The sequence below is a fragment of the Physeter macrocephalus genome, chromosome 20, assembly GCF_002837175.3.
Source record: "Physeter macrocephalus isolate SW-GA chromosome 20, ASM283717v5, whole genome shotgun sequence".
Lineage (NCBI taxonomy): Eukaryota > Metazoa > Chordata > Mammalia > Artiodactyla > Physeteridae > Physeter > Physeter macrocephalus.
In genome coordinates, this window is record NC_041233.1 from 78,768,880 (window position 1) to 78,795,252 (window position 26,373).

The window sequence follows — 26,373 nt, forward strand, 5'->3', positions numbered from 1 at the left end:
AGTAAACCTCTCATCAACCATAAATACCATGGGGATCGGAAGAACGGCCATAAAATCCTGCGCTGAAGCCTGCCCAGAGCATTCTAGTCATCAGGACCGTCTCGGAATTTGGGTAATAAAAAGGTGCCTCAGTTATTTAAGACTATCGACTGGGTCTGATCACCTTTTATCATTATACACGATTTTAAGATTTTCATTCAAAGGAACGTGAACGTGTAAGGATAATCTCTGTTTGGGGCCAAACATCACCACTGGATGATGGAGTGGATAGAACTGTCTCCCCTAAAAGATATGTTCAAGCCCCCTCCCTTGCATCTGTGACTTGCTTTGGAAATAGGGTCTTTGCAGATGTATGCAAGTTAAAATGAGGTCATACTGGATGAGGGTGGACCCTACTCCAATGACCGGTGCCCTTATAAGAGGAGGAAATTTGGACACAAAGACACACAGACACAAGGGAGACGGAGGCGGGGGTCAGAACGACGCATCTCTAAGCCAAGCAATGCCAAGGAATGCCAGAAGCTGCCAGAAGCTACCGGAGCGAGGAGAGGGGCATAGGATGGATTCTTCCTCTGAGCTTCAGGAAGGAATCAATCCTGTGGACACCTGGATTTTGGACTTCTGGCCTCCAGACTATGAGAGAATCTAGTTCTGTTACTTTAGCCACCCAGTCTAGGGTCATTTCTTACAGCAGCCCTAGGAAGTGGATACAGATGACCAAGGCAGCTTCCCTCTGATATCTGAGATGATGATATTCCAGAACACTGAGGCCCACGGTATGGCACAGCCAGAAGGCAGCTGGCCCAGGGGACGTGCAGGAATGGCCCCATGCATAACAAGTTCCCAAATGTCCATGCGTCTCCATTTTTTCCTACACAAAGTGATGGGAGCTGACAGAAAAGGAAGACTCTTAGACACCATTTTTTGTGTATACGTATGATGAGCTCTAACGTGACACTGTTTTCTATTTGTTGACAACACATTTGTTTATCTAACCATTTTCCTCAAGCAGGATCTTCAAGAACATTGAGGCCAAGTGGCCCACACACCATGGGCACCCTGGCAGCCCTCCCCAGAACAAGCCTGGACACTGAAGGCCCTGGGGGGACCCCCGGTTGTAACTGACACTTGGTGCCTCACGGCAACCTGAGAAATCTGTACCCGAACCCAGATTGCTCTCTGTTGAGCCAGAAACTAAGGAGCCGCCGGAGAACACACCCAAATAGTCTCTATCTGCCAATCGGCTTCCAAAGCCGACGAGAGACACATTTGCAAGCAGGGAAAGTCTTTGCACATGTATTTTGTTGATTTCCTTTTCTTAGCATCCTGGAAAGTGTTACTGGAGCTGAGCAGCAGGTGTACTACTAAATCCTTCACCACGAGAAGGATGCGTTCAAGTTTGCCCTTTCTGGGCTCTTGGACGACTCCCGCAGCAGAACTGCGGGCGGCTGCGGGGGACCTAGCCTGCCCGTGGTTAACAGGAAGCCTATTCCAACCCCTCTGTCCCCCATCCCCTCGGTAAGATCTTGGTAATATTTGCTAAGCTGCATTTTATTGAATATGGTTATTTCCCCAGAGGACTTTTATTCAGAATTAGGCCCATGATTTCACCTCCTGGGGGCCAGAACATTTTCCTAGGAAGAAAGATCTTGTTCCTCTATCCAAAGAAATAAAACAGAGGTTTCCCCAGGCCTCCAGATTTTAAAATTTGAGTTGGCAGGCCATCAGAATATGCTCCCATGTCCCCATCTGTGCCCTTGTCTCTTCTTGTTATTCTCGCTGGTTTAATAGTCTGTTTATAAGCTCCACGAAGAAAGGACGGAGGCCAGCCTTGCTCACTGCACTCTCCCCAGCTCCCAGCATGGGGCCTGGCCCAGAAAAGGGTCCTGATAAAGCCTTCTCCAGTGAGTCAACGAGTGCTGCCCTTGTAGGCTCAGTGCGACACCGGCCTCCCAGCGCTCGGAAAGCTGGCCATCCCTTCTCTGAGCTCACGGCAGGAAAGGGGTTTCAAGACGATGAATGTTGATATAGACAAACTGAAGTCAACCTCTCACCCTGAGACCTGTTTGGCAATCTATCAAGGGCAAAGGGCACCTCTTGCAAATATCTGTTAAGGAGACAAGAATGTGAGCCGGCTACCCTGGGCTGCTACTTTCCCAGCTAAAATGGTAAATTTGTGTCCCAAGTTATCTCTGCTGAGTTCAGTGCCCGTATATGATCTCTCAAGACGGGCTGGCTTCCAGGGCAGGCTGTATGACCCTGAGGTTTGGGTACGTGGGCGAACATGAGTCCTGCATATGGCAGGGACACCATTTGGACCACCGGCCTGGGGGAAGGTCGCAGCCCCAGGATCCGGCAGTCTCGCCAGCCCTCCCGAGCCACCTGTAAGCTTACCGCTAAGAGGGTGGGGAACGGTGAACTGCTTCTTATTGGCGCGGACAGGAAGGAGACTCTGCTTCGGGCCCAGGCTCTCCTTCCGCTGGGCTTTTCTCTGCTGTACCATGTGTTCTAGCTTCTTCAGACGTTCTTGCGAGCGAGAAATGAACTGAGGTTTGCGGACTTCCAGGGCCTCCTAAGAGGAGCCAGGAAAGCATTTTCTTTTTAAGAGAAATGATGCAGAAAGGCAACACATCTGTCTGATTGGGTCGAGAGGCTGATGCATGAGCACATCCCAGTTTTCTCCCAACACCGCATGGAAAGATGGCAACAGACACGTCGGTAACATAGGTCTCAGTCAGCACCAAGGGCCCCACTGCAGCACGACTGATAGTTACCAGCATCAAATTGTGAGTGCAAAGGCACACCTCCACCCGTCCTTTCTCCTACCTGTCAATTAATCCATTTCCAAAATCTGAATGCCCTAAATTCCATATTCCAAAGCGACACAGGTGGGAGAGGAATGGAGGTGTTCCGAGGCAGCTGCTTCTGCAGGGAGCTGGATGCCTCAAGAAGCACAGAACCAGATCATCCCCCCAGCATGAAGCATGTGTCTTTTCAGGAGAAACAGTAATCATAGCTAACGGAAACAGCTTCTCCTCCCAGGAAGAAAGAGCTGGCAGGAGAGCTCTGCCATTGCAGAATGGTTCTGCAAGCTCCGTAGGGGAGGTCAGAGTTCCCGTATTTCCTCTTCGGCCTCATCTCTCACTGCATCCACCACTCCGTGCATGGACGAAGCCCCCAGCACAGATTTACTGAAAAGGAATAACCACCACTGACGCACTCTGCTCTGTGCTGGACACTAAGCTCAATGCTTTACGTGTATTGGTTGCCTGAGAATCCCCGCGTTGATTCCGGAAGGCAGATACATTTATCCCCATTTGACAGAGGCAAAAACTGAGGCTCGTCGTCATTTAGTGCATCGCCTGGCGACCCTCAGCTGTGGGCGTCCCATGCTTTTCCCACCCTGCCTTTCTCTGGCTTCACCTGATAGTCCTTACAAACCGCTGTTCAAGGTGATCCCCTGCCTGGAGTACCACCCCCAGCTACACCCATCGGCTCAAGTCTCGGTTCTCCCAGTAACCTGCTAGGTCTCCCTGTTCAGCCCGAGCATAGTGGCACTTCACGGACCACCCCGTGCGAGTGATTCACGCACATGTATTGTCGCGCTAGGCTGTGAGCTCCCGGATGGCAGGTGCCCTGTCTCCTCCACATCGCGTCCCTTACAGCCACTGCCCCAGCTCTGCAACTAGCAGGTGCTCAGCACAGGCCCTCTGGAGGTGCTGCCATAGTGTAGATGTCCTCCGCCTCATTCCTCTCCCAGCCCTCGGGGAGCTCAGAGCTTCCAGGGGGAGGGCGACGTGGGCTCCATCCGTGTCGCGTTCGCGCCCCTAGCTGCCGTGCCAGGAAAGGAGTCTCTCGGCCAGTTGGCCTCCAAGGTGCCAGCCCCAGGTCCCAGGCACGAGTCACCGGGGCCCGGAGAGGCGGCCCCTGGGGACGGCCTACGGGCCCAGGCGCGGCTGCTGCCCCGGCTGCCCGCCCGGAGGATGGGGGCTCAAGCTGCTTTGGGAGCACACGAGTCTCTCCCGCTGGGACCACGTGGGGGGCGGGGGTGCAGGGCCGGCAAGTGGAGCCCCGCTGCACATCAGCGGGGCTGCTGACCACGCACCCTGTGTCTCCCAGCAGGCGTAGCTGGCTCTCTCCGGATCGTTTGTCCTTCTAATCTTTACCCCTATGTATTTTTGGAACTTTAAAAAATGTGTACGGATTACGTCTACAATTGGGGAAAGACACAAAATGAGAGCATCCATATCCCTGAACTCAAGGCCATGACTTTGGGACTTCCTTAATCTTTCAAAGGCTTAAGTTCTTATCTGAAGATAGGGTTGTACGGACTCCTGCCTCACGGGGGTGCCATGAGGACGCAAGGCCCTGACGCCCGTGAAGTGACCCCCTCCACGTCTGGGTACCAGAAAGTTCTCAACAAATGCTGTCACTGCTCCAGTCACGGTCACTGCTGATGTTATGCGATCCCCATCCTAGCCCGGTGGAGTAGACATCGTCACCTCCTCACTCACGTGGTGGAACAGAGGCCCAGAGAGGTTAGGGGACCTGCCCAGAGTCACAGAGCCACCAGGAAGCTGAGTCAGGTCTCCAGTCTCAGAAGCAGAAGTGAGGTCATGTGCCCACCGGCTCCCCCGGGAAGAGTCTCCCCTTGGCGGGAATCACGCCAGGATGCACGGAAGGCCTTACCTGCAAGGTCAAGGAGCTTGCGGGCATTGGCTGGCTCTTGGAACAGTCTTCCGGCAGGTCGTGGGTCTCTGGTCCCTGGGGGCTTTCTGGCTCGGTGGGCGCTGGCTCGGGTTCGGGCGTGGTGGGCTGCTCGCTCTTCTTGCATTCCTTTATCTTAACAACCAAGTCACAGCACGTGTAATCTCCTGGGAGAGAAGATTCGAATTCCATTTAGAGAGCACCGAGTGATTTTCTCCTGGTTCCTCAACGCCATTAGACACGGGAGGCAATTTTGCAAATAGAAACACCAGTGGGTTATTAATGGGCCTCGTTAAACCCACGAGGTCACGCCTCCTCACAGACCCCCGGCTGCCCTGGTCACGGGGAGGCATGTTTGTAGGCAGCCAGACCTTGAGACGGGCTAATGACGCCGAGGAGGTATTCCCTTGGCTTCTGACGTTCAAAATGCCTTTGCTCCCGATGCAAAGAAACGTTTTCTGTTCTGCGCTCTTCCTATTAAGTGTGTCCTGTGCAATTACTCAGTTGGGTTGTTTGGGGACCATGTACTAATTTATCTTACGTTTGCTACGCTAATGATGTAAGACAGAGGAACGGTGTTCAATTATCCATCCCTCCCCTTAATCCACCAGAGACTAGCCCCGGCTTTATATTCATAATTGGAACGCTCTCTGTCTCAGCGCGGGATTGGGCCCCATCCCGAGGCCACTCTGACACTCCTTTTGGTGGAGGAGGCCAGAGGATGGGTTGATGCCGCAGCATTTCGGGCAGCGTTGCCTTTGGGGTGGTGAAAGTGGGCGATTGATACGTATTCACTTACCACCTAGTGACCAACTGCTCCACCCGGAACACAGTGTCTGTCCCAGCCCACTCTTCCCGTCCGGGCGCCCCGACGCCCCTCACCACACGAGCCCTAACCACAGCCTTACCAACCCTCTCCGGTTCTGAGACTCACTGGTGGTCCCCTAACTGCTCGTGCGCACGCCTTCCCATCTCCACGAAGCCCCTCTGGTGCCCGCCCAGTGACCTCCTACCTCTAGGCTGAGCCTGAGCTTTTCAGGAAAACGCCCCCTCCTGCCTCCTCTGTGTACCTGCCGTGGAGCACACGTCACATACTCAGCGGCATCGGTGGGCCCGTCACAGGATGCTTTAACCCCACAGGCCTGTGACTCCCTCGAGGGCTGGACCGCGTCATACTCACCATGCCTCTCTCCACGCTGCCAGCCCAGGTGCCCAGGAGCAGCTAGCTCTGTTGGGAGTGGAGAGGTGGCCACAGGACGCATCTCCACGGTCCCATGAATCTCTTAACTGACCCCCCATTATAACCTCCGCCATTCACGCCCAGATCCTCTGTGGTCTGGACCAGCTGTCCTGTCTCCACCCCAGATCCATCAATGTTCCCTTCTACCTACAAGCCCTACAAGGAGAGCAGACTTCTCATGGCTCGTTCAGGGTGGGTGTTGCCCTCCAGCTACCAATTTTGACGCTCTACCAACAACATGCTGCTTAGAGGTTCGCAAATCCTTCTCCTTGTTCTTCTAAGCATTTGTTCCAGTTTTTTTCTGGAGATTTCCCTGTTGCTCCCCCATCCCTGCTTCAGGCCTAACCACTAACCCAGATATCTGTCCCCCAACCCCCTCCGGCTAGAGCTAATTACACTTTCCGTGGTACTGTTTCCATCTCTTGTGAACCTTTATTCTAGCTCACCCTACACTCAGGGAAGCCACGGTTTCCTCCCATCCTTCCCCAGCACAGATCCGGCGATGCAAGGGCAGTCCTGACACACTCATATTCTCCAATGCTCACGACAAAGCTTTGTCCATTATCTTCAAAGTCTCTACTACTGTGGCCAGTCCTCCCCGGTGGCACGGTCTGTTCTCATCTCTAGCCAGTCTCAGCCTCCCTGCCTGGCCCTCTCCCATCGGCCTCCACATTGTCCAGGAGACAATCACCTTCAGAGCAAACCTAATTAGGTCTCTTCCCCTTCAAGGGCTTGGCCCAGGCTTCAGTCCAGACTCTCTTAGTGGATTTATACGGACCTTCCAACTTGACCCACGGGACCTTGGATTCAGGCTAGCCTCCCCTCCACCCCTGCACTCCGGTCCCCTGGACCCCAAATCAGCCATGCTCTTTCTTTGCTTTGTGTGTGCTTTTCCCTCAGCCTGCAATGCTCTTCACCTTAGGGTCTGATTTTTAAACCTCTAATCAGCTTTCAAGTTCTTTCTCAAAGTCATTTCCTTGAGGAAGATGTCTCTGTCCAGCCCCTCCTTGCAGCATCTGGGGCCGTCCTCAGCTTCCTGATGGTTCACCACAGGCACAGTTACAACCCTGATGTCTCTGGCACTGGACTGAGAGCACCTGGAGGGCAGGGAGCACCGTGCACAGTGCCTGGCACACAGTAGGTGTTTAATAAATGCTTCTTTGATGGTATACAGTGGGTATTCAATACATGCTCCTTTCATGTATTGATGAATAATGAGCTAGAGATTCACTTGGGTTTCAAGAAAAAATGTTTTTATCAATTACCATACATATTTTAACTTTTATAATCCAAAGCTCTATAATCTTTTCCTTTCTGTCCTCATCCAAAAAGCTCTTTGGGAAAATGTTTAGAGTGATAGGAAATCTAAATTTTCCTCTGTTATAACTGGGCACCACAGATCTTTTTTCTATTTTATTCCTATGTTTTTTTAATATATCAATGGTCACTGCAATATTAGTAGGGGTCAGCCACTTGGCCTTTAGAGAAATGATGGCCTGGTTTGAATTCTGTGAGAGGCCGAGATGGGGACCTATCTTAAAGGCACTGTGAGGTCAATGCACCCTGTTTGTTAAGCGCCTGGCACACGTGGGGTCTCCACTCCCCGGCCATTATCCGGGCCAGTCAGTTCCTGAGGACCACCGTCAGCCTGGCGCACCTGCTGCCTTCAGGGCAGCCACCCCAGATCTCAAACGTTCCCTAACGAGGCCCGAGAACCTGCGGGGCACCTGGGAGTGGCCTTCTTCTCAGCTTCAGGCAATGCTGGCCTTGTGCACAGTAGGGCTGGGATTTCCTGACCCAGGCAGTGCTGTCTTCTCGCTGCTTGGGAGGTAGAACTTGCCCACTATTTAAACCTGCTGGTCCTGCTTCCTTCTCTGCTTGTACAGTTGGAGAAAAGGCAGATTCATAAGGGAAGCTCAAGCGAACCAGGGCCCAGGAAGACCCTGCACCGTGTTCCCTATGAAGATCAAGGAAGAATCATCTCAACCCTACCTCCCTCGCTCCTTACCTTCCAGGAACTCTCTTTCTATCTGAACACCACGGTCTTCCTGCAGAGATGTGCATAAATCTTGGAAGGGGCAAAGGGACCCAGGTAAAGGGATGCTGAGTTTCGGGAGGCTTTGCCGTTGACTCTCTGCGGGTTCAGAGAGGTCACTAGACTGACAGCTGTTGCTTGGAGAGCTAGACCCATCAGGAAGGGGATCTTTAAGCAGCTTCTGTTCCACTGGGGGAGCAGACACAGTCACACGTGCTCCTTCTTGTTGCTTCTCGCTGCTTCCAGAAAATACTTTGGGTTCTACTAAAAATAAAATGAGAACTGTGCTCAAAACATCTGATGATCCCACGTCTAACGTACTGACTTCTGCACACCACGCTCTCCCAGAGACAGGCAGATGGGCTGCAGCGCTGCCTCCAGGGGACAGGCGCCATTGATACCGACGTGCACGTGCTCACCCAGCAACGACATGTGGTCACCGGTTCTGGCCAGACGTCCCCGGGGTTCACTCGGGAGCCCCTCTATATGCACTGCTCTCATGCACGTGGCTCGGAAGAGACCGTGCTCCCTGCTACCCTTCGGAGCTCAAAAGACCTGCCAGACGGTAGATAATTGAATGGGTGGTTTAGCACAATTGACTCTGGGGGAAGATACCTTGGGTTCAAATCCCCCCTGCACCACTTACATGCTATCTGGCCTCATCTATAAAATTGAGATAATACTATAACAAGGTAATAATATTAAATATTATATATTTAATTTTAATATATTTATTTTTGTAATAAATTTATGTATTTAAATAATAAGCAATATATTTATGGAATGTATATAATCATATTTTATATGATAAACAATGTAAGCATATTATTAATATACATACTAAATGTTAAAATCAAGGTAATACTATAACAAAATAATGATCCAGCTAAGGTGTTTAGCACAGTACCTGATACATAGTAAACATTTAATAAATGTTCATTATCATTATCGTTCCAGAAACAATGATGCCGGGTTACGTCCTATGGCAAGTGCAGATGCAGGATGTAATTTATCAGTTGTCTGTGCTCACCTCTGATAAAGCAGTGGGTCTAAAAGGTGTACAGCGTGTTGCTTGTTGCCACATTGTAATATCAAAGGTCTGGAAACCACCTTACGCTCATCAGCAGGAGACTGTTAAATAAATTGCAGCACTTCCGTGCTTTGCAGCAGTGGAAAAGAATAAGGCACATGCTCCTGGGTAGAGGAGGAATCATCTCTAACATACATCATCAAGTGAACAGAGTGTGGACAGTGTGCCAGATCTGCTTTCCCAGTCAGTGCTTATCTGCTCAGAACAGCTTTGGCAGGACCCCAAAGACCCTGGGAACTGGATTGTCTTGGGAGAGGGCATCTCAGGACCCGGAACTGGGGGCGGGAGAGAGACTTTCTTTTCACTCGTTGCCTGTTTTGTACTCTTTGCTTTTCCTTTCTTTTTCTTTTGGAATACTCTATAAGGTTTTCAAAGTTATTCACTTTGGGCTTCCCTGGTGGCGCAGTGGTTTGGGGTCCGCCTGCGGATGCAGGGGACGCGGGTTCGTGCCCCGGTTCGGGAGGATCCCACGTGCCGCGGAGCGGCTGGGCCCGTGAGCCACGGCCGCTGGGCCTGCGCGTCCGGAGCCTGTGCTCCGCGGCGGGAGGGGCCACAGCGGTGAGAGGCCCGCGTACCGCAAAAAAAAAAAAAAAAAGTTATTCACTTTAAACAAGGCAGTGACTCTTGACCAGATGTCGTCTCCTCCCTATGCTGAGGCCACCTAAGGGGAGACAGGCATGGCTGCCGGTGGAACGCATGCAGACCTCCTGCGTACGGTGGGGGGGGGGGCAGGAAAAGGGTCCTGGGAACCACTGGAATAATCGAGATTCTTGGAAGATTCTCATCATATTTTCTGAGATGTCTTATACACAAAAAGGAAATGAGCCCATGACTACCAGGCACTGATTAGGGGGGTGACTCCTCTTAAAATGCAGTTGTCTGCAATTCCTTCCAGCCTCTCTGTCCCTGAGTCCTGGCATCCCAGCCGGTGAGGATAGGCTGAGCGTGGTGAGGCCGGCAGGGTAGTGGGAAGAGATGGAACACAGACGGTCCCCTCGCTGGGCGTCCTGGCTGTGGGACCTGAGGCAGGAGGGCCAACAAGAGGGTGGACCCAGCATTCCTATTCCCACAAACAAACAAAATGAAGGTAAAGTACCCCCCGGGTCCCTTCGCCTGTACGTGAAAGTACCCCCAAATGGTGGCTGTTACAGACCTTACCATTTGGAGAGGGATATGGCCTCCTATGGAAAAGTTGGGCTTTGCTCATTTGTACAGAAAAATCTTTCCAACCATGTATTTCAAAAACTGTCAATTCTGTTTAAGTATAAAATAGCATAAGCAAAAAAAGTCCTAAAATAGTTCTTCCTTTCTCCGTTGCTTCCTTTTATTAGAGGTTCTTTTAAAGAATCAAACACCAAAGTAATTATCAGTGATGCAGTCCCAATCTACTAGTTCCATCCTGACATTAGACTCTTCAAATAAATGGATTATTTATAGACTCATGGAGAGCTAACTATCTATCTGCTACCTATTTACCTACCTATTTATTAATTATCCAACTTTCTATCTGGTTTAATGTAAATTCTTGCATGAATGATTCTACGCAAGTCAGATGTTCCAACTGTGACTTGAAAGAGTTAAAACAAATCCTCCAAAGTAGAATGTAGTTGGTGAACTGGGGAAAAGAAAAACATGCAGTCAAAGAAAAACTTGCCTGACAACTTACTGATCAGGGCTTTTTGTGGATTCTGAAAAGTATGATCATCAGCCGTGAAATGATCCCAGGCTGAGCCTTTGCCAGGCAACATGGTCGTTTTTTCCCCCACACACTCTGCATGCCGGTTGTACGTAGAGTTCTCTATTCATGGCCCAGATTTTAAACTACATCACTCCCGTGAAGACCCGTCACCTGCACAGGCTCTGCTCGTCTTAGGAGAAGCTGAATCACTCAGCAGCCTCTAGCAGAGGTTTCTATTTCTTGGACTGAAACTCAGAGCCTGATTCCTGAGGCTGATGCCTGGAGGGGCTGGGGTCCCGCAGGTTTCCTTTAAACAGCCACAACCCCCATTCCCTTCTCTAAAACGCGATACCCACCGGGTTGACATTCTATAGCTCAACTACTCACCAGCTAAGCTACTCAACTAGCTCCAGCAAACTCACCTACTCAGAGCTGAGCTAGGCTCTAGGACGTAAACCAAAACCAACCAAAAGATCTGCCCGACAGTCATGAATTCCCTCTATTAAACTCTCATCTTTGACTCAGAGACGAGCTCCTTGGACCATTACACGGTGCTTGTCTGTGCTCCTCTAAAGCTCATTTTTTGTTGTGAAAGGTATTATATTTGTAATTAAAGATATTAGAGCACCTATGACCCTCCTAGATTAAGAAGCAGAACTTTTCTTGGGCTTCAGCTTTCCTATCTGAGACCCTTCTGGATCATCCTCACCCAGACAGAACCACGTGCCTAAATTTTGTGTTGCCTGACTCACTGCTTTTGTCTATAATGTTCCCACCTATGTAAGGATCCACAAACAATATATTTTCAATACCGAAAATCTGAATAGCAAGCACAAAGCCAGCTGTTTTAAGGTAAAGACATCACTGTATCCATTAGGAGAAAAGCTTTCAGGAGAAGAGAGTTCAGCATCTCAGGGCCATCGCTTCCCTGAGACTTGATGGGATGTGATTCCGGGGAAGATAGTGGTGAGCCGTGAATGAGTCCTGAAAGCGAGGGGCTGACCACAGTCAGGGCGTCAGGCAGGGCTGGCAGGTAGCAGTATAATCAGGGCAGTGGGCTGTGCTTGATTTTCTGCTCCCGACCTCACCACGTCCAACTGCAGACCTCACGGCTAAGTCCCGGCAGGGCGCTTCTCTGTGCTGAAATGTGGGCCCTGAGCTACCCCAAGTGCAGGGCAGGGAGGGGAGAATGGAGACCTCACCGACGACACAGCATCAAGACCAGCCAAGAAGAGACTTGAATCTGGGCCAGGCAAGGGCACCACCAGCGCACGCAGATCCTTAGTACAAAATGAGAAAAAGCTGCCCGGGCCTCAAGACAATGTGCCTCCACGGGCCAGAAAGTGTCATAATGAGCCAACGTGATAGAAAAAGATACTTTGCTGCTTCTTTCCAAATATTGAGGTGATACATAATCTTTCGTGTTCTCAGACGAGCCCCACACTGTCACACATTTCGGGCTCACGATAAGAAACGAGCAAGCGGAGGGCGGTTGCTAAGGAGCGGACCGGCACAGTCGCCAGACTCTGTCAGTGGAATCGCAAAGGATGAGCGAGAAAAGCATAAAAGTCACACACAGTCCCAGAGAGCATGGCTGCATGGGGACCCTTAACAGCCCAAGGCAGGTAAATTAACATAGGGAACACATTTTAGAGTCATTTATCTCCAAGTTAGTTTAGATTTGTTACAGGTGTTTTGGTGTCAAAACTGAAACCAGTTCTCTAGAAAGATCTTCTCTTAGGGTTTGGGTCTCAGCTCCATACACCTTCCCGCCTTCTAACACCAGCCAATCAACCAAAGAGATGTTTCCAAGCAAAGCAGCCTTCCTTGAATCCAAGGCCACATTTTCTCCCACATGTTAATGTTTCGGGGAGTTATATTTTCTCCCCTCAAACGCTAGACCATCTTACAACAGACTGTCTTAGAAATAACAGTGACTGAAGCTTGTGTTGATATTTCTGGGTCCTCGATAAAAATACCAGTTTCTAAATGCAACTACAGTGGGTCTCAGGCTCTCCTAAAAATCTGATGTTATTTGCCGCTACCCTGAGGGGCCCCAGATTTCCCTTCACCCATCACCACCTTTTTTTTTTTTTTTTGGGGGGGTACGCGGGCCTCCCTCTGCTGCGGCCCCTCCCGTTGCGGAGCACAGGCTCCGGACGCGCAGGCCCAGCGGCCACGGCTCACGGGCCCAGCCGCTCCGCGGCACGCGGGATCCTCCCGGACCGGGGCGCGAACCCGCGTCCCCTGCATCGGCAGGCGGACGCGCAACCACTGCGCCACCAGGGAAGCCCATCACCACCTTTGGAAAGCTCCTGCATCTACGTTTTATGTATAGCTCACCTATCTATCTGATCTTCCTGCCTCACCTGTGGGCTTTCCTCCAGCAAACCCCATAACTGTGCATCTCACTGGAAATCGAAGAAGTGAGCTGGAGAGGACTGTGTCTCCATCAAAGGGAAAGCCACTCTGAACAGCGCCGGGGGGTGAATCACGGACCCCCTCACTTCAGGCAGGATTTTGCTGTCCCCAATTTTGACGCAGGGACGCAGGAGGCTGCCGCTGAGGGGAAAGGCAAGGTATTCTCTGCTCAATACATCTGCTAATTCATGGACACAGGTATCGCCGAAGAGGAAGGAAAAGGTGGTAAACCCCGGGTACTCAAAACACACACAGTTTCTCCAGCAGGTGAAATTCTCTCCCCTTTTAACAGGAGAGAAATCCTCAAAGTACCTGCAATTATAGTACACGGACGATGACAGACAAGAGTCTGTTGGTGACCCACAGAGAAACAACCAACAGAGAAAAGCAAACAACAAGCTTTTACAATGGATGAGGCTGGTGGGTACTTTCTCTGCTTTTTAACTGGTCAAGACTTCATCTTCCGGCAGCAGGTGAAAACTTGATTTCCTCGTGGAAAGAGGTGTCCATCTGGTACCCTGCCTCCCACCCGATCTAGACTTCTGTTTAAAATCAGCCAATCATTGTTTCAGCATATTTCTGTTAAATTTCTACATAGAGATGTTGCAGCCCAGGCAGGGAGTCAGAAAGGGGGGAAAGAGTTGGGGCAGCAGCAAATGTGATAAACGGCTCCTGGCAGAGAGGAGAGGAGAGGATTGGGAAGAGAAGCTGCATTGGGGACCTGCAAGTCCCAAAGCCCATCCACTCGGCCGGAGCAGAGCAGGAGCTGGCACCTTCAGGAAGAGAAGAAATCAGGGGAACAGACAGCAACTTGAAAATCAGACAGCAAGGATGAAGGGGCTTCCAAAGGCAGTGGGGCCAGTGGAAACACACGAGCAAGGCCTTTCCTTTCCAGGAAACGAGACTTCCTGTCCATATGAGCCCTTCCTAGACCGTAAACAGGTTTCTTCTGTTGTAAGTGGTAAATATTTCTCCCTAAAGAAGGAGACCTGAGTGGGCAGGGGCGATGGCCAAGAAATAAAACCGACTTGGGAAAAGTGGTGGCAGTAGCTACAGACCTCTAAAAGGAGCCTTCCCTTTTTGGAACCCAGAGCAGATAGGGGTGGCGGGGGATGCCGAGAACTGTTGTTAAGATGTCAATATGGTGTTAGGACAAAACATGCAAGCCCTGGGATTGCAAGAACCTTGTATTCAGAGGGAAAAGGGGGAAGATGCAGTATGTTCATTATTATTGTTCTAGGGTCAAGTTTCAAGATACCATGTGGGTTAAAGCCACTGTGGAGAACTGTATGGAGGTTCCTTAAAAAACTAAAAATAGTTACCAAATGATCCTGCAATACACACACACACACACACACACACACACACATATATACACACGCAGAGAAAATGGAATACTACTCAGCCATGAAAAAAGAAGGAAAAGCCATTTGCAGCAACATGGGTGGACCTGGAGATTATCATACTAAGTGAAGTAAATCAGAGAAAGAAAAATATTATATAATATTGCTTATATGTGGAATCTAAAAAAAAAAAGATACAAATGAACTTATTGACAAAACAGAAAGAGACCCACAGACACAGAAAACAAACTTATGGTTACCAAAAAGGAAAGGGGGAAAGGTATAAATTAGGAGTTTGGGATTAACACATACACACTACTATACATAAAATAGGTGGGAGTGTAAATTGATGCAGCCACTATGGAAAACAGTACGAAGGTTCCTTAAAAAGCTAAAAATAGAGTTACTATATGATCCAGCAATCTCACTCCTGGGCATATATCCAGAGAAAACTCTGATTCGAAAAGATACATGTACCCCAATGTTCACTGCAGCACTATTTACAACAGCCAAGACACGGAAGCAACCTAAGTGTCCATCGACAGATGAATGGATAAATGAGATGCGGTATACAGAGAAAATGGAATACTACTCAGCCATGAAAAAAGAAGGAAAAGCCATTTGCAGCAACATGGGTGGACCTGGAGATTATCATACTAAGTGAAGTAAATCAGAGAAAGAAAAATATTATATAATATTGCTTATATGTGGAATCTAAAAAAAAAAAAAAAAAAGATACAAATGAACTTATTGACAAAACAGAAAGAGACCCACAGACACAGAAAACAAACTTATGGTTACCAAAAAGGAAAGGGGGAAAGGTATAAATTAGGAGTTTGGGATTAACACATACACACTACTATACATAAAATAGATAACTAACAAGGACCTACTGTATAGCACAAGGAACTCTACTCAGTATTTTGTAATAACCTATAAGGGAAAAGAATCTGATATATATATAGCTGAATCACTGTGCTGTATACCTGAAACTAACACAGCATTGTAAATCAACTATAGTTCAATTTTAAAAAAAGATACTACGTGGGGAGTTTGCACACAGCTTTCTTGTACAGTAAAGGGTCATTCATGCATTGAGAGTATCTAGAATGGCCACTGAGTAACTGGACAGAGCTCTTTTTCCAATTATGTCATTATCCTAGAGTTTTAAGACTGTTGAACAAAAATCTCAAAACATACAAACAAATATTTGGAAGGCAAAAATAAAACCCACACATACATACACACATGCACACATGAAAACACACACAAACCTGCCTGTTTTCTAATAAATGAATTGCCTGTTTTCTAATAAATGAATTACCTGGACTCTCTTGCAGGTGATAAGAGACACAAGTTCCAGTCAATGATTAGATCACACCTTTCTACATGACACCAAGGAAACAGAGTCCCGAATTATCAATTTTCCCATAATCCTTTATCCCAAAGCATGACTCAGGTTCCCAAAGCACAGAAAAAAACATTTTAAGCTTTTCTCAAAACTTGCTGCTAGTTTCCAAAAGTGACTATTTGAGGTGATGATTTTTTTCAGTAAGGTGTATTTCCTTTTAAAAAACATTTTGTAAATTATAAAAGCAATAAATTACCACTGTCAAATTTGAAATATTAAAAAACTAAAAATCATTGACAATCTGTCACTCACAAAAATGTTCACAGTGGTTTTCTTTGGGAGGTATAGCACATTTCTAGTGGAGTAATACACGGCTGTTTCCCCCTTTCATTTCCGTTTTGGGTATAGCTTATAACTAGACAGAACCACCCTGTGCCATACCAGTGGTACACAAAAGCACGGGTTCATTACCATACCATTATTTGGGAGGATTTATTGCTGTTGAGGGCCACCTTCCCATCCTGTTTAACAATTCTGTCAGGCTTTCATCTCTCCTCCTCCTCTGGCGTTTCCTGGGTGCTCTGAGAATTACCAAGCAGGTAATGCTGCACAGTAAAAACTGATAAAAAAAAATCAAACCGACCTGCCAGGTGTCAAAGGGAGCAGCAGAGAAGAATCTTAGTTAAGCCTCCTGCAGCGTGAAATGCCCGCTCAGAACCAGGTCTCATCCCAGAATCGTGTGTGTGTGTGTGTGGGGGGGGTGAGGGCAAGGAGGTCCCAGGTCAGATTTTTATCTCATTACCTGCTCTTTCAAAGAAACTGCTTGACCTCTTTATCTTCAATTCAACAACTATCCACTGAGTACCTACTATATACCAGGTACCGATATAGAATGTTTGGGATGCAGCAGTAAAAACAATAAAATTCCTGATCTCATGTCAAGGACTGCTTGCTCCAGCCCCTCCTACAGCCAATGACCATCACTTCCATCCAGCTCCCAACCAATGACATCACCTCCATTCCTATAGCCAATGACCATCACCTCCACTCCTATAACCAGTACCATCACCTCCACTCCTATAGCCAGTGATCATCACCTCCACTCCTACAGCCAACGACCATCACCTCCACTCCTAAAGCCAGTGACCATCACCTCCACTCCTACAGCCAATGACCATCACCTCTACTCCTACAGCCAATGACCATCACCTCCACTCCAGTCCCCACTCCTACAGCCACATTCCAAACCTGAAATGTACCCATACCCAGAGCTGCTTCTCCCCTGAACCAGTAAATTAAAACCTCCTACTCTCTGACGAGATCCAACAACTCTTTCAGCTCACAGAATGCTCTCTCCATGCCTTTAACATCATCACTGAAGACCTTAAGTCCCCACCACCTCTGGTACACTCAGCTGGTTGCCTACTCAATATCCATTCTTATCTTTTTTCTTAACTTAGAGAATCCTCGTTTTGTTCAAGATGATAATGGGCCCAGCTAAAAAACCACAATTTTGCTGTGGTATGCTACTTCTCCAGCCAGTGAGATATAAGCAGAAGTCCTTTGGGAGAACTTCCGGGAGGGTCTCAAGAGGGGATGTTCAGCTGGTATTCACTGTGGATGTGGACGTGATGGCTGGCGTCCTGGCAACTATTCTACAAGCATCATGATGAGGGTCACACCTGAAGGAAAGCGGAGCAGAAAGCAGAGGCGTGAGCTCCTGAGGACACGGTGGGTCTGCCATACCTGCCCCAGATTGTCCACCCCTAGATATCTTTTTTAAAAAAATGAAGTCTAGTTGATTTACAATGTTGTGTTAGCTTCAGGTGTACAGCACAGTCATTCAGTTATACATATGTATACATATATATATATATACATTCTTTTTCAGAGTCTTTTCCCTTATAGGTTATTACAAAATATTTAGTATAGTTCCCTGTGCTACATAGCAGGTCCTTGTTTGCCCACCCCTGGATTTCTTTTATAACGAAAATAAACCCTTACATCTTCAAGCCACTGCTTTTTGGATGTGCTGTTACTCAAAACTAAACGCAAGCTGTAATTGATCTGACCCCACCTATCAAGGTATGGGTCTGGATCGGCCAGGTTAGCGGTAGCATGCATCAGAATCACAGGGAGGTCTTGTTGAAATCCACTATCCAGGGCGGCCCAGCTCCAGCGCTTCCAACTCAGTAGATATGAAGTAGAGCCCAGAAATGGGCATTTCTGAGTTCCCAGGTGGTGGTCCTGAGGCTGCTATTCCAGGAACCACACTTGGAGAACTACTAAGTTAGGTTACAATGCGGTAGAGAAACAAAGAACAAAAACACGCTTTTGTGACTCAGTACCTGGCTACTAAAAATGGGGTCTATGAATGCCACCACCGACCACACCTGGGGCCTTGTTAGAGACGCAGAGCCCCAGTCCTCCCCTCTGACCTACTGAATCAGAATCTTCCCTGGAGCCCCTTCCCAGGTGGGCACAGCACAAGTGACACCCCAGAGCCAGCCCAAGGGGCTCTGCTCATCACGGAGGCTCAAGGAGGCTCCACCTGGGCCTCTGCTTCTGTGACCCCTGAGAGAAAGGGCACAGACTGTCTGCACTGGCCCATCAGGCCTTCCACTCCCAAGTCCTCCGATAGCTCAGTTTCCCTGGCCACAGCAGACTGTCAAAGTGGAGGGATGTGCAGTCCTGCCACGCACCTACAGGGAGAGCAAGAATGGGAAGAACAGTCTTCAAGACTCCCAGACCAGCCTTCCAGTTTCCCAGCCTCTCTTATCCCTTCAGCTGCTCTCAGACTAGGGACGAAGGACATTCAAAAAGGTACAAGTACAAAGGGAGAGAGAAATTAGGAGTTTGGGATGAACAGATACACACTACAATATATAAAATAGGTAAACAGCAGGGACCTACTGTAGAGCACAGGGAACTATGCTCAATATCTTGTAATAACCGATCACGGAAAAGAATCTGAAAAAGAATATATATATATATATATATATATATATATATATAAAACTGAACTGCTTTGCTGTACACTTGAAACTAACACAACATTGTAAACTAACTATACTTCAATTTTAAAAAGGTACCAGTACAAATGTAATGACTAGAACAAAGATCCAAACCTTCTTAAAAACTAGGAAAGAATTATAAATAAAAAGCAGTGAACACTTATGTTAGAGATGAAGAGATATAGCAAACATAACCAAAAAAATAATGCATTTATGACAAAGTTGGCACCAGACATCAGTCTTTCCATGAATACAAATGGACTTAACTTGCTTATTAAAAGAGGAAGCCTTTCAACGCAGCTTGCAGGGCGGGGAACTTTGGCAATGCCCAACAGAATCACATGTGAACTTACTTTTCAGCCCAGAAATGCCCCCACTAGGAATCCACTCCAGTGGGCTCACAAGATGGTCCATAGACCTAGCCTGCATCGTTGGCCAGTTTGCTCCGGTCCTCTGTCGGCAAAGAAGCCAGGGACGAGGGCTCAGGCCCCTGGGGAATAAGGGCCCTACCACAGAATCAACAGACATCACTTGGACAGACCAGGCGTAGAACCGCCAAACAGCTACTTCTGGCTCCCTCACTGAACTGAGGGTGTTGTCGCCTGTTCTGACCAAACGATGAATGAAGCCGCTGTGTGGGAGCTGCCCCATGGAGCCCAGAGGGGTCTTCTAGTTCATGAACATGTCAAAGTGATGTAGAAAAGGCTGATTTGAAAGCCAAAGGGCAGCAAAACACAAAGTGTGTTGGTATCTGTAATGAGACTACCCCTTCCAGGCAGTTTAGGGAGGCCTCCGGCTAAACCAGCAATTGAGGGCTCATCCAGAGTAGCTTACGGCCAGATGAAAGCCGTAATCCACTTGGGCTGATCTGACGTAAGCCCCCGGTGGGTCCGCACACAGGCACATCTTGACGTTCCCACATTTTAGAGGAACACTCCACGACGGCTTCCACACTCGGAAGCTAAATGTTGCCGTATCAGGATGCAGCCCCCAGCGTCGGCATGGCCGTCCTCCTTGTTTGGACTGCTTGTTCTCTGGCAGTCATTTGAATACACACTGCATTTCCCCTTCTTTTCAAAACTGAGTAGAAAATGGGCCTATGAATCTGCTTGGGACTCATTTACTATAATCAAGATGAATATATATATATATACATTCTTTTTCAGAGTCTTTTCCCTTATAGGTTATTACAAAATATTTAGTATAGTTCCCTGTGCTACATAGCAGGTCCTTGTTTGCCCACCCCTGGATTTCTTTGATAACGAAAATAAACCCTTACATCTTCAAGCCACTGCTTTTTGGATGTGCTGTTACTCAAAACTAAACGCAAGCTGTAATTGATCTGACCCCACCTATCAAGGTATGGGTCTGGATCGGCCAGGTTAGCGGTAGCATGCATCAGAATCACAGGGAGGTCTTGTTGAAATCCACTATCCAGGGCGGCCCAGCTCCAGCGCTTCCAACTCAGTAGATATGAAGTAGAGCCCAGAAATGGGCATTTCTGAGTTCCCAGGTGGTGGTCCTGAGGCTGCTATTCCAGGAACCACACTTGGAGAACTACTAAGTTAGGTTACAATGCGGTAGAGAAACAAAGAACAAAAACACGCTTCTGTGACTCAGTACCTGGCTACTAAAAATGGGGTCTATGAATGCCACCACCGACCACACCTGGGGCCTTGTTAGAGACGCAGAGCCCCAGTCCTCCCCTCTGACCTACTGAATCAGAATCTTCCCTGGAGCCCCTTCCCAGGTGGGCACAGCACAAGTGACACCCCAGAGCCAGCCCAAGGGGCTCTGCTCATCACGGAGGCTCAAGGAGGCTCCACCTGGGCCTCTGCTTCTGTGACCCCTGAGAGAAAGGGCACAGACTGTCTGCACTGGCCCATCAGGCCTTCCACTCCCAAGTCCTCCGATAGCTCAGTTTCCCTGGCCACAGCAGACTGTCAAAGTGGAGGGATGTGCAGTCCTGCCACGCACCTACAGGGAGAGCAAGAATGGGAAGAACAGTCTTCAAGACTCCCAGACCAGCCTTCCAGTTTCCCAGCCTCTCTTATCCCTTCAGCTGCTCTCAGACTAGGGACGAAGGACATTCAAAAAGGTACAAGTACAAAGGGAGAGAGAAATTAGGAGTTTGGGATGAACAGATACACACTACAATATATAAAATAAGTAAACAACAGGGACCTACTGTAGAGCACAGGGAACTATGCTCAATATCTTGTAATAACCGATCACGGAAAAGAATCTGAAAAAGAATATATATATATATATATAAAACTGAACTGCTTTGCTGTACACTTGAAACTAACACAACATTGTAAACTAACTATACTTCAATTTTAAAAAGGTACCAGTACAAATGTAATGACTAGAACAAAGATCCAAACCTTCTTAAAAACTAGGAAAGAATTATAAATAAAAAGCAGTGAACACTTATGTTAGAGATGAAGAGATATAGCAAACATAACCAAAAAAATAATGCATTTATGACAAAGTTGGCACCAGACATCAGTCTTTCCATGAATACAAATGGACTTAACTTGCTTATTAAAAGAGGAAGCCTTTCAACGCAGCTTGCAGGGCGGGGAACTTTGGCAATGCCCAACAGAATCACATGTGAACTTACTTTTCAGCCCAGAAATGCCCCCACTAGGAATCCACTCCAGTGGGCTCACAAGATGGTCCATAGACCTAGCCTGCATCGTTGGCCAGTTTGCTCCGGTCCTCTGTCGGCAAAGAAGCCAGGGACGAGGGCTCAGGCCCCTGGGGAATAAGGGCCCTACCACAGAATCAACAGACATCACTTGGACAGACCAGGCGTAGAACCGCCAAACAGCTACTTCTGGCTCCCTCACTGAACTGAGGGTGTTGTCGCCTGTTCTGACCAAACGATGAATGAAGCCGCTGTGTGGGAGCTGCCCCATGGAGCCCAGAGGGGTCTTCTAGTTCATGAACATGTCAAAGTGATGTAGAAAAGGCTGATTTGAAAGCCAAAGGGCAGCAAAACACAAAGTGTGTTGGTATCTGTAATGAGACTACCCCTTCCAGGCAGTTTAGGGAGGCCTCCGGCTAAACCAGCAATTGAGGGCTCATCCAGAGTAGCTTACGGCCAGATGAAAGCCGTAATCCACTTGGGCTGATCTGACGTAAGCCCCCGGTGGGTCCGCACACAGGCACATCTTGACGTTCCCACATTTTAGAGGAACACCCCACGACGGCTTCCACACTCGGAGGCTAAATGTTGCCGTATCAGGATGCAGCCCCCAGCATCGGCATGGCCGTCCTCCTTGTTTGGACTGCTTGTTCTCTGGCAGTCATTTGAATACACACTGCATTTCCCCTTCTTTTCAAAACTGAGTAGAAAATGGGCCTATGAATCTGCTTGGGACTCATTTACTATAATCAAGATGAAGAGAGAAATCATCAGGTGTTAGAAGAAGCAAATCTTTAACCTTAACTCATCGGTCACTGGACGTAAGCCAGAAACTGGTTGATTCCGTGCTGAGTTGTGAAGGAAATGAACAAAATTAAAGAGCCAATCTGAAGCGCTTAAAATGATCAAAGTCTGGGCCCCAAGAGTGAGTTACAAAATTAGGGATTTTAGAATACTGTGGAGGGCTCTGATCTCAGAACTCCCTTTTTCTCAAAGTGTTTTCCTGTACACAGTCGATTTCCACGTGTGGTTTCAGGACTCTGGCTGCAAGGGATCCCCTATTTCTTCGCTTTGTGGGGCTGGGGCCCGGAAGTAGAGCCGCTTGCCTGACATACAATACTTCCGCTTCCCGCCTTCCCAGCTCAGGCGGGTTCCTCCCCTCCAACACTAGCCAGACCCTCATTTCCGCTCCAGGATCTGGAAACCCCATTTGGAGAAGATATAAATACCTCTGAGGGTTCCATGTCAGAAAAGGAAGTGAATTCCAAGGCTGCGGGATTCCCGTGGAAGAGGCTCTGGGTTCTCCTTCTCAGTGCTATTGCCACCCGCTGGAAGCACTTCCTTGCCTGGCTGACGGCATTTTTCTGGTTTTCTCAGATGCTTTTTACCAACCTCAATCATGTCAACCCAAACTCAGCTGGAAACATGTGGCCCTGTGTGCATCTTCTTCTAAGAATGCTGCCCCCTTTGAAGAACTATTTTTGAAAATCAGAATTGGAGAGACTCCCCAAGGCCTCTGCGGAGAAGCACAGGCCACGTGAAAATGGTAACAAAGAATAAATCAAGCAGCCAAAAGAGCCTGAATCAGAGCCTGCCAGGCCGCAGTCAATACGCAGAGGATGAGACGCTGAGGCCAGCTGGTTTTCTCTGTCTCCATCTCCCAAGACTATGAGGCGTGTGTAGCACGTGTTCTTTCATTCCCCACCCCTCCCCCCAAAGGCCATCACCTCCCTATGAAATAAACAGGTGGCGTTGCACCCAAGAAGTGCTCACTTTCCAATCCCTCGGGTTTCACGTGGACTTCCTCACTTATTTACTTCTTGTCAGAAGGAACAAAACTTATTCCGTTTATGGGCTTGTCCCAAAGGCCACGTAAGTACGGAAAAACGGGAAGATATTGAACTGGTTCTAATTGCTACAGTGAGTATTTGTGTCTGGCAGAAGCATCTCCCTTATATCCGAAAGAGGGGAGGGATTTCTTTGCAAAAATAAACTTATCATCTTACTGAAAAATCATTATTTTGGAGCAAAGTGGAGGAGGCAAAATCACAAAAAATTACAAGCTCCTTCTGAACCAGTATCTAATACATGAGCCTGGGGAACGGAGAGAGGCCCCATGTATTTTTATTCTTTCTAGCTGTCTCATATTGGCTAGAATAGAAAATCACTTTCTTGTGACTTTTTTGTGTGTGTGTGTGGTACGTGGGCCTCTCACCGCTGTGGCCTCTCCCGTTGCGGAGCACAGGCTCCAGATGCACAGGCTCAGCGGCCATGGCTCACGGGCCCAGCCGCTCCGCGGCATGTGGGATCCCCCCGGACCGGGGCACGAACCCGTGTCCCCTGCATCGGCAGGCGGACTCTCAACCACTGCGCCACCAGGGAAGCTCATCTTGTGATATTTTAAAATGTTCAGTTAATACAGCTGAGTGTTGTTTTATATGAACTGGCATCTCTGGTGGTGAATTACACAGAATGATGGTAGGATGTGCACATTTTTTCCCATAGCAAAACTCCTTCCCATTTTTTTTTTTTTTTGGTCAGAACACCCGACTTATTCCTGATTTCAAAGCAGTAAGAAAAAAGGATAGTGGATTGGTTTTCACTGGGCTTTAAAACTTCTGAACACCCCACACAAGATTTCCACAACTTCTCTTAGGAAGGTGGGTCGCTGCATTTCACACTCTCTGGTTCTATCCGGTTCCTCCTGTCCTTGGAGCCACTCTGTTTCTCCTGGTGCCTTTCAAAGGACTCTTTGGGGTAAAGCTGTGCGGTAAGTACAGCACCCCTTAAAAGCGACTTTCCAGGCAGTTGGTCTTTAGGCTGCATTGCATCTTGTTGATTTAAGAAAATGTTTTTTAAAATTGTCATTGTTAACATCATACATCTTAGCATTAGGGGAAGCAGGGTGAGGGGTACAAGGAAACTCTGTGCTATTTTTGCACTGTAAGTTGAAAATTAGCTCAAACTTAAACTTTTTTAAAATAGTCATTTGTGATACATTAAAAAAAAAAAAAACTTCACAGAGTAACAGTTTTCAGATAGTTGAAAGTCACTTCTCAGTAACTCTGTTCTGTGACTCACTATCTCTGTATTTGTAGATTCACCAAAAATGGCACAGACACGTTTGTAAAATCCTGCGCCACACTTATTAAAACATCTCGATGCATCTCAGCAGGGTTTACAGTTTCCGTCAAATTGTTGGTGAGCAGAGATGGGTCATCAGCTACTTGGAATCCCACCAAGGTCGGGTCCATTTACCTAGTATCTGCATGATCCCTCAGAAAGGGAGGGTCACCAATCTGCCCAGGATGTCAAGTTTGTAACGAGATGTCATCTCAGAAAGATGGAAGACATTTGGAACACAAATGATGGAAAGAATTCGGAATACACACCAGAAACCTGGAGCTCTACTCCCTCCTGGTTCTGCCTCCCACTAACCAGTGATGGTGCACAGGTCAGCCTGTCCATCTGGCCTCAAGTTACTCATCTATGCAATGGGATAATAACCATCCTGCTCTGTGAGAACACAGGACAATGTGAAAACTCAAAAAGAATGATGCAGGAGGAGAGAAGATGGCGGAAGAGTAAGACGCGGAGATCACCTTCCTCCCCACAGATACATCAGAAATACATCTACACGTGGAACTGCTCCTACAGAACACCTACTGAACGCTGGCAGGAGACCTCAGACCTCCCAAAAGGCAAGAAACTCCCCACGTACCTGGGTAGGGCAAAAGAAAAAAGAATAAACAGAGACAAAAGAATAGGGATGGGACCTGCACCAGTGGGAGGGAGCCGTGAAGGAGGAAAGGTTCCCACACACTAGAAGCCCCTTCGCGGGAGGAGACTGCGGGTGGCGGAGGGGGGAGCTTCGAAGCCGCGGAGGAGAGCGCAGCCACAGGGTGCGGAGGGCAAAGCGGAGAGATTCCCGCAGAGGATCGGTGCCGACCAGCACTCACCAGCCCGAGAGGCTTGTCTGCTCACCCGCCGGGGCTACGTCACGCCGGCCTCTGCCGCCGCAGGCTCGCCCCGCATCCGTGCCCCTCCCTCCCCACCGGCCTGAGTGAGCCAGAGCCCCCGGATCAGCTGCTCCTTTAACCCCGTCCTGTCTGGGCGAAGAGCAAACGCCCTTGGACGACCTACACGCAGAGGCGGGGCCAAGTCCAAAGCTGAACCCCAGGAGCTGTGCGAACAAAGAAGAGAAAGGGAAATCTCCCCCAACAGCCTCAGGAGCAGCGGATTAAAGCTCCACAATCAACTTGATGTACCCTGCATCTGTGGAACACCTGAATAGACAACGAATCATCCCAAATTGAGGAGGTGGACTTTGGGAGCAAGATATATTTTTTTTCCCTTTTTCTCTTTTTGTGAGTGTGTATGTATATGCTTCTGTGTGAGATTTTGTATGTATAGCCTTGCTTTCACCATTTGTCCTAGGGTACTGACCATCCCACTTTTTTTTTTCTTTCTAAAATATTTCTTAATAATTATTTTTTACTTTATTTTATCCTACTTTATTTTATCTTCTTTCTTCCTTTCTTTCTTCCTTCCTTTCTTCCTTCCTTCCTTCCTTTCCTTTCCTTTTTATTTTTTCTCCCTTTTCTTCTGAGCCGTGTGGATTAAAGGCTCTTGGTGCTCCAGCCAGGCGTCAGGGCTGTGTCTCTGAGGTGGGAGAACCAACTTCAGGACACTGGTCCACAAGAGACCTCCCAGCTCCACGTAATATCAAATGGCAAAAATCTCCCAGAGATCTCCATCTCAACACCAAGACCCAGCTTCACTCAACGACCAGCAAGCTACAGTGCTGGACACCCTATGCCCAACAACTAGCAAGACAGGAC

At 48.3% G+C, this 26,373-nt stretch overlaps 1 protein-coding gene across 4 annotated transcripts in view; it reads right to left on the bottom strand.

Moving 5' to 3' along the window:
- Window positions 1-26,373, bottom strand: part of LOC102991696 (disintegrin and metalloproteinase domain-containing protein 12) — a 698,539-nt gene that overhangs the window by 473,419 nt on the left and 198,747 nt on the right. For 2 of the 4 annotated variants that reach the window (XM_024121215.2, XM_024121216.1), the window contains 3 exons: window positions 7,956-8,246; window positions 4,690-4,874; window positions 2,395-2,572 (listed from right to left, as the gene is read on the bottom strand). In XM_024121215.2, coding sequence (XP_023976983.1) covers window positions 2,395-2,572; window positions 4,690-4,874; window positions 7,956-8,246 — 654 coding nt within the window. The remainder of the gene's footprint in view (window positions 1-2,394; window positions 2,573-4,689; window positions 4,875-7,955; window positions 8,247-26,373) is intronic. The other 2 variants (XM_024121217.2, XM_055081255.1) reach the window with 2 other exon arrangements.